The sequence below is a fragment of the Cyprinodon variegatus genome, unplaced genomic scaffold (genome assembly GCF_000732505.1).
Source record: "Cyprinodon variegatus isolate N-32 unplaced genomic scaffold, C_variegatus-1.0 Scaffold524, whole genome shotgun sequence".
Taxonomy (NCBI): domain Eukaryota; kingdom Metazoa; phylum Chordata; class Actinopteri; order Cyprinodontiformes; family Cyprinodontidae; genus Cyprinodon; species Cyprinodon variegatus.
This window is the reverse complement of record NW_015150977.1, coordinates 202160-216184: the sequence shown is the minus strand read 5'-3', so window position 1 is coordinate 216184 and position 14025 is coordinate 202160. Positions and strand designations below refer to the sequence as shown.

General features: G+C 40.2%; 1 protein-coding gene across 1 annotated transcript in view; it reads right to left on the bottom strand.

The window, feature by feature from the left end:
• Positions 1-14025, bottom strand: part of vldlr (very low density lipoprotein receptor) — a 47824-nt gene that overhangs the window by 4851 nt on the left and 28948 nt on the right. The window contains exons 9-17 of the mRNA XM_015391077.1: positions 12847-12966; positions 10496-10621; positions 10253-10424; positions 8445-8669; positions 8250-8368; positions 8038-8177; positions 7760-7901; positions 6841-6990; positions 2073-2132 (exon numbers count right to left, since the gene is read on the bottom strand). Of these exons, the coding sequence (XP_015246563.1) occupies positions 2073-2132; positions 6841-6990; positions 7760-7901; positions 8038-8177; positions 8250-8368; positions 8445-8669; positions 10253-10424; positions 10496-10621; positions 12847-12966 (1254 nt within the window). The remainder of the gene's footprint in view (positions 1-2072; positions 2133-6840; positions 6991-7759; positions 7902-8037; positions 8178-8249; positions 8369-8444; positions 8670-10252; positions 10425-10495; positions 10622-12846; positions 12967-14025) is intronic.

Genomic DNA, 14025 nt, shown 5'->3' with positions numbered 1-14025 from the left:
TCACTGCTGGAAGATGGCAGGAGGGAGGGGCTACTATATTTGGGAAAAAATGGCCGCTCCCAGACTCAGATAGCCACGAAAAATTTATTTATTTTTTTTTACTTTTTAATACTAAATTCATTAAATCACCATGATCGTATTAGTTTCAGGTATAAATAATGATTCGTTGATTATTCCTCGCTGACCGGACTTTTCCTTTAAACACTGTTTATTAGTTAAATTATGTGAATTTTAACTACAGAAGAGGAAGTGATGAAATCTGCTGCTTGAACTAAAACTTTCTGGACTGATTAACATTTACTTTAGGTGGACGATCGCTAAAATCTCTCCTGCAGAGCGTCTGCAGCAAAACAAGAAACATCAAACCAGGTTTACGTTAAAGATCATCTGAACGACCTTCATCCTGACAATCTGAACAGTTTGATTCACAGGAAGCCAGCAGCACAGAAATACTCTGATTACAAACCATCAGACGTTCCTACTGAAAACTAGGCTGGTGACTAAACAATTAAAATTTAAGATACATTTACAGTAAATACCTTAAAAGGAAGCTTAACCCTTCATAGGGCACTTAGTGAAATACTTGGAAAATCCAAATTTCAAGCCAACAGTGTTATTGGAATCCAGAACAAGACTTTATTACCTTTGTAACATTAAAACAAATATGAATATTTTAATAGAAAAAATATAAATTTAATAACTGCCAACTTGCTCAAATATATTAAGAAAAATAACAAAAAATCCTTCTATAAGAAGTGAAAGAAACATTTTATTTGGTCCAACATAACAGAGGCATTAATAACGATACTGGCACTTAGATATTTTAGTTTATAAACCTAAATTTTTTTTTTTTTTAACTAGGCTCATTAACTTTTCAATTAGCTTTTTACTTTGACTTCTTAACTTTTTTCTTTCAACTTGTAGCTATGTAGCAGGATATTTGCTGAATGGCTGGATATAGATCTTGTGCTTCTAGACCTCACTGAGGGAAGTGGACTCCATTTGTAAGGGGGAAGCAGGTGATCAAAAATGCTAACTGCCCTATAGAGGCGTTAAAATAAAAGATTTTCTGCATTTATCCAATCTTCCCACCAAAAACCCCTCGAGAAGCACAGCATCAGGTCGTTACTTTGACTAGACCAAAAGCTTTTCAGGTCTAGGCAGACATTTCTGATGATCGAGCGGCGCTGCATACCTGCTGGCTGACATCAGTCCATCTTTATCCAATCATTTGTTTGAAATGGTGCATTTATTTTGGAATCGTGTTATTTTATCATTTAAATGAAAGAAAAGCCTTTAAACAAAAACAGCAGTCATTAAACGGATCCTTTCAGCGCCGTCATGAAGGAAAGAGAAACCTGATCTAATGACAAAGATTCATTCCAGAACCTTTCAGAAACCCTCAAACTTCAACCCTTTGGTAGAAAACCATCTGCTTTCAACCAATCTTTGCTCCCCTGATTAAAAAACTAATCACACCCAAACATTTAGGGATGATCTCATGAAAATGGGAAAAATTAGACTTACTGAAACGGCAAACAAGCAGAGTTCAAAGGAAGATTTATGCCCAAGATATCAACACCTGCACTTACTCCCCTCTACCACTAGATGGTGATCCTGAGCCGCTGGATTAGGTCAGACACATTTTAAACCATTTCCTATGATGATTCTTTCTCACATGGAGACTCTGCGTACGTTGGTGGAGGTTCAGATTAAAATCCAGCAGGGATTAACGTCTTTAAAAGGATTAGGAGAGAAAAACGAAGCATTCAGGATGTTTAAGTCATTTAAAGGCTTCCAGGCTGAAATGATCCAAAGCAAACGTCTGATAAATGATTCATTGATTCCATTCAACCATCTTTAGATCTGATCAGATGCAGATTAATAAACCGTTTCAGGCATCTGGAGGACATCTGATGGACACTGAAGCAGCAGAAGGAGGAGGGATTTTAGGGAGAAGCAACAAACGGATTAGTTAGCGGGTTAGTTAGTGAAAACTCTCTGAAGGTAGAGGTAACATAAAGCCCTACAGGAGGCCGGGTGAGCAGAGGGGCGGCGGTGAACGGTTTTACCTTTAGGCGGCTGCGTTAGCGCTTTGCTACCATCCTCTGAGGGACCTTTGGAGGAAGACTCTGCCACAAGAAGAGGCACAACTTTAAGCATCGGGTAGAAACAGGTTCTCTGTAGAGAGAGCTGGTTAACCTGAGGTCAGCTGCTTTGCTTTTACCAAACTGATCATAATCCTGCTTCAAGGCAACATAGAGTCAGACTGAGGTCTGCTACGTTTGAAAGCCCTGCTGCCACATGAAGACGCTTCCAGTGGAGAACATGAGGCTCTGAGGTGGACTGGAAACCAGAACCTTATGGATCCGACAGCGTTCATCACTGCGGTGACGTCACACTGCGCTAAGGTTAGGCTAGAAATAAGATCCGATTCCTAAGAAACTCAAAATGCAGACGTTACCATGACAACTGGTACAAGAACTAGAGCTGAAACTATCTGATTAATCGATTAGTGAAATAATCGACCTATTTAGGCTCACTGGAGACCGTAAAACATGCCTTTAGCTTACAGAGCGACTCAGCAGGAATTATATCAAAATTGCAAAAAAATTATATAAAATTTTGAATATAAAAAAAAAAAAAATGTCACCTTTCAATCTCCTCTATAATCCAGAACAAGTGGAAAACTTTTAGTTTCACTTTGTAAGAAATATATTATTCTTATTCTTAACATCTTTAAGTAGCCTGTCTGATTAATAGAAATATTTTACAGATTAATCAATTTGCAAAATACTTGAGTCCTAACAAAGACTCAATCCTGTCATTTGTTAAAAAGTCTAAATGATTTACAGCAGTAAATAAAATTTAAAATAAAACCTTAAACGATTCTTTTCCGTTTCCATTTAAATTGTGCAATAAAAGCTTTTCCAAGTTTCAAATGTTAACTCAAAGTATTTGCAAAAGTTGCAATTGACCAAAATAAATAAAATTAGGCAGATTCAGTCCGTTTGGTTTCATTACGTCGACCGAGAGAATCGCTGACGATGAACCGCAGACGCCGCCATGCGAATGAAAGCATCCGGCTGGACAAACTTTAAAATCAGAAGCTGCTGTGCTGCAGCTAAAGTTACTAGATCACTGAAACCTTAAGATATAAAGGAAATGACTGGATCAGAGTCTATCTGATATATGATCCAGTAACCCTATTTTCAGTTATTTTAATTTATTTTTATTGTCATTACACCGTCAGAAGCCGTGGAATTAACCCTCTGCATTTAACCCCTCCCCTCGGGGAGCAGTGGGCTGCCATTGTGCAGCACCAGGGGAGCAGTGTGGGGTTCAGGGTTTTGCTCAGTGTCTGTGGCAGTGGGAGTTGAACCTCTAGATTCCAAGCTCTATGCCCTGACCAGTAGTCTGCTGTTCTGTCCGACCAGCTGACCCATAGTCAATTCCAGTTTATCCCTTTAGTTTTGCAGGAAAAATGGTCTTTAAACGCTAAACAGGCGTGTATCCCTTCAGTCATGTACAAAAAAAAACACACTTTTTTAGTATTTTTTAAAGCGTATAATGATTTGACCTTAAATTGTTTTTGTACATGACTAAAGGGATACACACACCTGTTTAGAGCGTTTAAAGTCTATTTTTCATGCAAAACTAACGGTACTATCAGTTATAGGTATGCTGGTCTGACAGAACGCCGCTTCTCCTTTAATTAGTTCATGTCTGAGCAAATATTTGATAGTTTATCAGATCAGTGCCTCTTTAAGCAAATTGTCGCCCATAAAAAGCTGCAGTCTGTCTGTCGTACTCTTGGCTCTAAAGTAATTTTTTTGTCACACAGAAGGAAACATTAGCAGCTATGGAACAGATCCTGACCAAGTAGGAATAATTACAGTAAAGTCCTGCTGAGACGAACTCCTGAGTCATGAAAACAATGAAACTCTGGAGGCAAACGGAGGAAAATCTACATAAAATAGCTTTTTAGTAAAAATCATCCAGCCCTCAACCGCCTTTAGGTTAAATGATTAAAATAAACTGATGTGTCGGTCCTAGAATCTGCAAAAAGCTTCATCATCTTCATCATCAAAGGCAGATTATCCCGTATCAGCATCTGGATGTGAAGCTCTGAGGAGAAATAAAGTTTTTCTGGAGGATCAATCTCCTTACAGAGAGAAACAGTTTCAAACCTGAACTTCTAGGATCCCCGCCGTCTCTAAAGACGGCCTTCAACAGAGAAACAGTCTGCAGCTTTCAGTCCAGCTCTGAATGGAGGAGCGCCTCTGTTCACTTTGTCTCACTAACGAGATTAGAGGCGCTAGGAGCCGCGCCTCACAAAGCACCACGGTTCCCGCCGGGTCCGACTGAGGCAGCTGGAAAATGGGCTGGATGTGTCGGAGCAAAGAGCAACGAGGCGTCCTGGAAACGGCCCAATTAGTCCGCAGACGGACTCTGACAGCCGCGGCTTTGCTTCAGCCCAGAGAGAAGGACCGGCGGCCATAGAGATGGGACAAATAGAAGCTGGATGAACCTCAGAGACGCCCAGACTTTCAGACAGAAGGTTTTAAACTCCAGGACTCCCAGATCTGTCCTATAGTTCCTCCACGTATGCCTCACCTATTGCAGAGATAATTTAAACATTTAAATGATCTATAACAAGGAAGCCTGATGAGAAAGGGTGGAGGAAGAATAAAATAAAGAGTAAGACTAAAGGTAGAAGATAAAAAAGGCCAGTAATGTACGAGAAACAAAGGAGACAATGGAAGAACATGAAGACATTAGGAAGGAAGGACAAATAGAAAGGAAACAGGAAAGAATAAAAAGAAAAGGTTGCTTTAAGAAGAGTCACTTAAATGAGACGAGGAATAAAGTCCAGATTAAATGAAACCAATTAAAGATCTCGACTGAGAAAATGTCTCTGCTGCTTTAAAAAGGTTGTAAAAAGGCAGAACGGCCTGCAGAGCTGCTGATTACAGCTTTACTGGGAAGGAAGCTGGTTTATAAACCTCTAGTGGACCGGTCCAGCTCAGACTGGGGACCAGTCAGCCATCAGGGAATGATGGGAGCCTGAGGATCCATCATCTGCATCGCCATAAGCTCCAATCAAAGGCTTTAATTTTTCACTGCAGGAAGCAGAAGAGCTGCTGATGGATCAGAGACGATGCAGCCTGATCTCTGATCTCTTTTCTAACATCTGGATTATGATCAATACGTTGCCCACCCCCACCTCGGCCTAGTCAAAGTCCAGATCCTTAGTCTCTTCCTCTCAGATCGAGCTGCACTCAAACCCTGAGCTTTCATTTAAACCCAAAACCTTCAGAAATGAGCATTTCTTTTAATATAATTTCAGATTTAATAACCATCTTTAGGTGAAACTGATGCTTCATTCATCTGATCTCTGCTAAACTAAAATGTTTCCTTATTAAATTAACAGAAAATCCATCAAATTAGGATCAGAATCTGTGATTCTGATTGATGTTTGTTTGTAGATGGTTAATCACGAAGGTTCTAAATATTAAAGATGGCGTCGATGCAGACGGTTTCCTTTGCTAGAGTCGGTCTCTCACGGGAGCGCCGGTGCCGGGCGCCGTCCTGCGAGTTCTGGAGCCTCCGGCTGAAGTTTGAGTCCAATTAGTCGGGTATGTGCAGCGGATTCAGCTGTCAGGTTCCTGTCCGACTCCTCTTTAGGTTTGAAAAGGCTAATCTGTGGGAGCAGAGAAAGGAGCTGGACCGCAGCCATGACGGAAAACAAAGCCGGCAAACGGCGTCTCTAAGCAACCGCGTTTCCATCGGAGAGGAAAGGGCAGGGCTGCTGTTCTCCTTTCATTCCTAGAAGCACTAATTGCTCCAAACAATCAGCCAACTACTTCATCCTGCACCTTTGCAGACATGAATTTTAAGTTGTGCCTTAAAGACTTTGGGTCCTTTCTGCTTCTATAGCTACTGGGAGCCTTAGCAGCAGCTCGTTTTCTTTCCTGCTGAAATCCTTGTTCTGTCCTGTTAAAGTTGTTTCTGAGACTTTGGCCGTCTGTGCCATTCTGTTTTCATCTCCTCCTCAGAGGCTGCTGAGGTTCAGCCGGCGCCGCTGGCTCGTTCTTCTGAAGGAAACGGAGGTAGGGATGCACGATATTGGGATTTTGGCCGATATCCGATATTTTAAAACTCATGTAGCCGATGACCGATATCGATACCGATGTTAAAGCTGGACAAAAATAAGTAGTCATTGAAAATAGCAGTTTTGTTATCCATTTCTGACACTTTGAAAAATAATACTCAAATATATTTTCATATGCTGATATCAAATTGATTTTTAAAAACGCGGTATCGATCTATTTTACTTTCAGACTCGTGAAATTTCATCGTTCTGTTACAAACTCTCGTGATATTTTGCAAATTCTTGTGAGATTTTGTTAGTAAAATAGATCGATACCGCGTCAATATATCAACATATAAAAATATGGCAACATTTCGTGAATTTTCGGGGGATTTCGTAGCATAACGATGACATATAGCAATATTTCATTAGTAAAAGAGATTGATATGGTGTTTTTAAATGGCAATATATCAGCATATGAAGATATTGGGATATTTTAATGGATCAATATTTTTTCCCTCGTCTTTAGAAGTTTTTAAGTCTGTAAAAAAGAAGTTTTTGAGGAAGAAGAAGATGTAGTTTTTTTTTTTTTTTTTAGACTTTAGAAACTCAGAAGCTGATCAAATATCGGGTTAAATATCGGTGGGGTGGCCGATGTCAGATATTCAGTTTTAAGGCCGATACCGATAGGGGGCCGATTATATCGTGCATCCCTAAACGGAGCGCGAGGTTTTAAAGGAACTCACCGGGTCTGCAGCGCTGGCCGTCGGCAGCCAGCTCCTGGCCTTCAGGACACACACAGCTGTATTTGGGGGAGTGTTTGTTGATCTGCGGAGCAGGGAGACACATGTAGCTGCAGCCTCCGTTCTCCCCTTTCTCTGAGCACCAGTTGGTTCCTGAAAACATGAAGTAGAACAGTCAGGAATCAAAGGTTAGACCTGCATGAAAACCAACTGAAGCTATGAACTCCTTTGACACGTTTTCTGGCGTTAAACAGCTCCTCCCTCCATTTTTTAGGCGTTTTCCCTCCTCCGCCGACATTAATGTGAATAAAGTCATGAGGCAGATTAACAGGCCTCTGAGCTCTCAGTGTTCTGCTCATCGGATGCAGGTGATCAGGAGCTACGGCTGCAATGAAACCTTTAGAATATATTTCCCTCTGAGCTACAGAAGCTATTCTGTTATGCACCTTAAAAATTTGATTGACAGATGACCGTTTATATATGATTGGACGAATTTAGGTGTTCAGGCTGATTTATAACTAACTGGCCTGCAGAAGATAACGGAAAAAAACAGATGTTAACACAGGATTTTTAGAAATAGAAATTTTGGGACAATATGGTCTGATAAAGAGTACATTTATATGCATGTTTAAGCCAGAATGATTTGACATTTAAATACGACTTCCCTACGACTTTAAAAATGAGTTGCTTCCCAAAATTACTTCAACGGAAGGTTTCTGGCGGAGTCAGGTTAGTCCAACGCCGCCTGCCTTGAATAAACTTGATCAATTTTAACTAAAACAGTTTGGAATTACTTTATTTGGATAAAGGTGCCGATTGTGTGAAACTGCTACCTGTAAACATTAGTTTTATATTTTTGTAGTTTTGAAAAGGATCGTTTTATTGCGAACGTTTTTCTTTAATGAACATAACTAACTCTTACCCGACAGCTGGATCAGCTCATGGTACACGATGACGTCCTGAGGGTCGTTCAGATTGCTGGCGAGCGTCGTTACGTCAGAACCAGAGAACTTGTTGGCGCCGTAGATCGCTTTGTTTTCACCGTCTGTCCAGAAAACTCGATCCTGCCAAAGGAACCAAACAGGAGTTAAACTTCTTTAGCTGATGAACTTTAATTAGATCCTTGAGTTCTGTGAGAAGCCAAAGACCGGTTTGCACATGGATCCGGACGTAGCGAGTCCAAACACTCCAGAGCCGTACCTCAAAGACTGTGAGGGCAAAGGGGTGAGCCAGGTAGTCTGCAGACTGCAGCACCTTGTTCCGGTTGTCCCCGTTCAGGTCTACACTACAGAGCATGTGCAGCTTGGAGTCGACCCAGTACAGCCGGCCTTTGATCAGATCTGGAAGAAGAGGAAAAGCTTTTTATAGCCGCTCCCCCCTGACTACAGATCGGCTGGTTGCTCCATTCCTACCAAGCGTGATCCCGTTCGGCCACTGGATGTCCGTTGCCACCAGAACCTGCCGGTTCACTCCGTTCAGACCGGACTTTTCTATCTTGGCGGGCTCCCCCCAGTCAGACCAGTACATGAACCTGCAGAACCAACAGATAAAGGCTCAGATGGATGATTTAAAGCAGGAGCTCCAGAAGCTGGTTTCCACCCACCCACCCAGACAGAGGATCCACGGCCACTGAAGCGGGTTCTTTGAGGCCGCTGTTGAAGAGAACTTTCCGCTTTGTTCCATTGAAGTTTGCCACAGAAATGGTTTTGGTGCCCAGATCGGACCAGTACAGGTTCTTATAAATCCAGTCCACAGCGATCCCCAGAGGAGTTTGGACGTTATCGATCACTTTCCTGTGGATTCCAACGTCTCCTCGCTTGTCCAGGACGGTACTGAGGAGAAACAGACCAAACTGAAAACCAAATACAGGCAATCCTGCTCCCAAACAAACTTTTCCTAAAGACAAAAAAAGCCCAAATTTTAGTTTAAGATTCCAGAAATTTCAGGCAAATTTATGGGAATCAAATCAACCTTAATATGTTCACTTTTTAGTTTAGTTTGCATAGGTAATGATATTCAAGTGTCATTTGTGATTCAGTAAAAAGGCCTTTTTTCATAATTGGTAATACGCACAGAAGACAAAGTAGGCAGAAAGTAGATTTAAGATCCAGGGACTTTCGGCATTAACAACTTTTTCCTTTTTAGATTTCAGAACACAGGTCCACACGAATCCTTGCATGCACATAAGGCCATCATCAGTGTTAGGCACGTACTTTGAAAAAGTAATTCGTTACTTCTCCCAAAAAAAACTCCGCAATAAAAGTCCCCCGTTACACTAGTAAAAGTAACTATTGCGTTACTTTTGCATTTCTCGCCCCCTTAACCCTCATCATATATCATTTTAAAGATATAAAGAAATATTTCTAGAGGTCAAAGGTCAACCTTTGATGGCTTCTACAAACAATTAAAATTATAGCATTACAAAAAATTTATACAATTTAAGATATGCATTTTAAAATTTTTAATATATTTATTTTAAATATTTTATATTTAAAATTTTATATTTTTGTATGGCAAAAATTTTCATTTGTACTGCTATCATTTCAATGATAATATCTTTTAGAGGTCATCAAAGGGCAGTTAGCTACGTTTGTGCAGCAAAAACAGATGTTAAGTCAATTGACACCCATTTCGTCTGACCTTTGATGACCTCTAGAAATATTTCTTTATATCTTTAAAACAATAGCGGAACAAACGACACTTTTTGCTGCACAAACGTTTGACACCAATTTTGTCTGATTTGAAGAAGGTGGGGGGCCAACTTCACACAGGTGCAGTAACTGGGTGTCAGCAATGGTAACTGCGTTATAGTCAAAGTAATTAGATTACGCGTTACTTAAAAAGGTAACGGCGTTACTCCCATCACTGGCCATCATGCACGTATACAACTGTGGCCAAAAACACACTCCAGTTAGATTCCCACATACTGGGTCGTCTAAATACATTCACATAATGTTAAAGGAAAGTATAAATGAGGCTGAGATGGCGCCTCTGGTTCGGGGAAGATTCTTTGTAAAGATGAGCTCTGGATTTGTAAATTTTTTTGACCGTATATTTGATTCGACTTGTCAATAATTCACTGCTGGTGACTTTTGTTTAACAGTTTAAAGTGATTGGGGGCAAGCTATAGAAGTTTAGGAACCATTGCATTGAATAACCCGCTTAGCATTATTAATTTAATGACATTTTTATCTGTTACCAAGTGTTCGTTTTTGTTTGAACTGAGAAGTTTGTAACATTTATCATTTTATCAGGTAAATGCAGAAAGAAAAATCAGCTCCAAGAATCGTCCCAAAAAGATCAGCAGCGCTCATTGTGGGTCGTATCGACTGCTGCTCAACGAGTTTACAGAGGGAATAAAAGGACAAATGAAGGCACAGAATCTGTGTGGTGTAGGTCTAGAGGTTCATTGTACCTGTAAATGGCCTTCTGACCCAGATCAGCCCAGAAAATGGTCTGCTGGTTGAAGTCTGCGTCCAAAGCCGCAGCGTTTCTCTGCTGCTCTACAATCTGAGTGTACTCCTTCCTCTCCAGACCCAGACGGCGGATGTCCCGACGGTTGGTGAAGATCAGACACGGCTCCTTACCTGAGGAAGGAGAAGGGTTCATAAAGGCTCATCTTCGTCCAGAGCAGCAGCGTTCCTTCCTAGATGCTCACCAACGGCCTTGCAGACGCCGGTGGTCGGATCCATCTGGTATCCGTTGTGACATTCACACTTATAGCCTCCCTTCAGGTTGATGCAGATCTGACTGCAGATCCCTGGGTTCATGCACTCATTGATGTCTGCAAAATAAAGAATGGGGAAAAACGACTTATTGAGGGGGGGGACTGAACGGCAGCAAGAGCAGCACCACAAATATCCCAAATAGCCTCATGATTTATGTTCCTTAAGATATTTAACCAGGAATTCAGACAATTTAAATCTGATAGCATACATTTTTTTATTTTTATTTTACCGATTAAAGTCAAATTCATTAAATCATCATAAACATATTAGTTTGGGTATAAATGATCCATTGATTATTCCTTGCTGACTGGACTTTTTCTTTAAAATATTGCGCCTAAAACCATTAAAGCTCCGACTTAAATGTTCAGGGTTTTCTACACATTAATGCGAAGTTTCCGGTACATTTTGAGCTTAATGTTGGGTCATTTTTCAGCTGAGACTCGATTCTGGTTTGATTTCCAGAGGAGTGAATTAAAACGTTCTCAGAAAACAAGGTAATAATGGAGACGCTCTGTATCGTGAATCTCAACCTCTGTCTGAGAAACATGGAGATGATGGTGATCTGTACCGTGTCACATTTGATTATTCCTCATGTGAAAATAGTGAATGAAATCAATCACTACCTACTTGGACAGAGTCGTCTGTTCAGAGTGTTTGCACAGAGAGGGCAGGCAGAAAGGAGTATAATGAGGCAGAGGAGCAGTGAGGAAGATGGCCCGGTGCAGCAGGTTGTTTGCAGACTGAGTGAGAACGTTTTCTGGAAGCTCAAACACTCGTTGGATGAGACTAGAGTAGAGCTGAGAGTATATTTAATAAAAGCTTTGCAGAAATAAACCTCAGGATATTTTGTTTTAACTTGGCCTTTTCTGGTCGATTTAATTTAAAAGTTCAAACTACGTCTGCAGGTGAATTTTTATTAATTTGGACAATATTTTACTACAAATTTTTTACATTAGAAAAGGGAAAGTTGTATTTAAATATAACTATTCTAGACCAAGCAAGGGCCATGTTACTATTATATGGTTCAAAAAAATTAAACATCGCTCTTATTTTCACATAATGAAGTCCTGTATCCATGGTGATCAATCAAAACAAAGATCTACTGAAAGTCAGCTGCTGACATGGAAGCTCAGTCCATGCAGTTTCCTTTTAATAAAGTTTAAAGTTCTCTTCCCTTCTTGTTACCCAGTGTTCATTAGCAGCAGCGTCCCACCCAGAACCATATGGGACATTAAGCCAAGATGTATTTTAGTCAATGGAGCTCCTCTGATCATTCGATGAATCCTAACCACCATAAACGGATCAGAAACCAGTTAATCAGATGGGTTCTTATGGTTTCTTTTTGTTTATTCACAGGCAATTTATGTTGGAGCCTTTCTACCTTGAAGAAGAAAAAAAAGGAAATTTTGTGGGGAAGAGGTTTGTGTTAATTCTTTCATGGCTACAGTTTTTTCTCTTCTTAAATACAAGAAATGTGAAGCCTATTTTTTGTTTTTGGGTCCTTTTGAAAAAATAATTGTTGTTCATTGTTTTAAGGGTCTATCCACAGAATTGTACGCTCCTTGTGTGACTGTTTAAAAAGAAAGGAGGGATATCTGAATGGCAGCCCCAAAAATGGTGAAAAAAAACACCCACTTAAACTAAAATAAATATTGTAAAACCGTAACAAAGTGGTTCAAATGTTACTAATGAAAGAGGGAAGGACTAAAACTTGATATTATCCTAATGTTTATTTACTGAATCAAAAAAAAAAAAAAAAAAGAAAAGAGGAACCTTAGATCAAGCAAAACAAAATGGAAATTGTTAAAAAGTCAAAAAAAAAAAAAACACTTTAATAAATTTGTGATTTGATGGAAAAATTGGATTAATCTTCTAATCCCTCATTAATCAGAAGCAGTTTGATATTTTTCCAACCATAGAGATCGACTCTTTTTGCTTCAGTCAACTTATTGATGCATAAGAATCAATAAAACTATCAATAAAGCGATCACATGCTCCGCTGCAACAGCTAGTTTCTCCTGCATCATTAAAACACGCCTTCCTTTAACTAGAGAAAAAAAAAAAAAAAGCTGGTCTGCCGCCATCTTCCCGTTTCCATCCCTGTTAGAAGTTTATTCAGACAAACATGTCGATTTAAACTGAACCGCTTCTTTCTGGCCTCATTTCCTTCCTGAAGGTCAAATCAACCAAATCCGACATTAATCCCACTTGATAAACCCAGACGGGTCGGGGTGGGGGGGGGTGGTACCCATGTAATAGGAGGAACCTGAAAGGACTCTACCTCCGCAGGTCTTGTGGTCGATGAGCTGGAGTCCAGGCGTGCAGTCGCATTCGAAGCCGATCACCATGTCTTTGCAGATGTGGGAGCAGCCGCCGTTGTTCAGGAGACACTCGTTGACATCTGCAGAGCAGCAAACATCATGGATGATTGTAGGAGGCATCAAAACGCTCAGAGGAACATGAAGCTGCTCTGCAAGCTGAGCTCAGGTTCAATCTGCTCCTCCTACAGAGGAAAGCTGATCCCAACGTGGACCTTTTTCTAAACATTTCCTCCTCTCTAAGATTTTAGTGGAGCAGCTAGTGTTCAGCCAGCTGACAGGCAGTGTGTAGCAACATGTTGGTGAAGCTAGCAGTGGATTACTCTGTAGAAACTGATAAATCTTTAACCTTTGATCAGTTAAACCAGTTTAAGTTGCTTTAATCCTCCATTAAAGAAAGAAACCATAAGATCAGCAAACATGGAGGCTGATGTTTAAAATGGTTTTACTTCAGAAAAATGGGGATTATTTTCTGGGTAATTTAATCAGATCATCACTAAAACTATAAAGTTTTGCCCTCTGCTATAAAACAAAACTAAATAAGTAAAAGATTGTATTAAAAACTAGAGACGACATCTGTGCGAGGGATTAGAGTCAATGAGTCGATGCAATCAACTGGTTTTCCTTAGAAAACTTTGAATCAAATAACTGGATCAGGAGCGATCACGTCCCGTCCTCAGGAGCTACTATCCTGCAACTTTTTGATGCAACCATTTTTAACACACCTGAATTAAATGAGTGACCGGTTAGCATCCCTCTGCTGAGCTAAATGAGGGGACTGAGGCTTTAGGTGCTAAAGAAGAGATGCATTTAAAAGTTACAGGATGGAAGCTCTTCAGGATCAGGTGAACTGTAAAGTGCCCTGAGATTAAATGTGTTGTGAACTGGCGCCATAGATATTTAACTGAATTTAATCTTTAGGACGACACAGTGCTGCTGTTGGAAAATAATCCTAAACTCTGATAATCAAGTCTTATAATTTAAAAAAGTTTTCCTACTGTAAAATTTTTAAATAAAGGAAAAGCCCAGAGGCTAAGCTAGCAACTACTGCTAGTTTAAGTTAGATTTTTCAGCGATTATAATCAGATAAAATAAAGAATAAAACCTCAAATAGTTTTAACCCCTAGAACCCACCGGTGGGT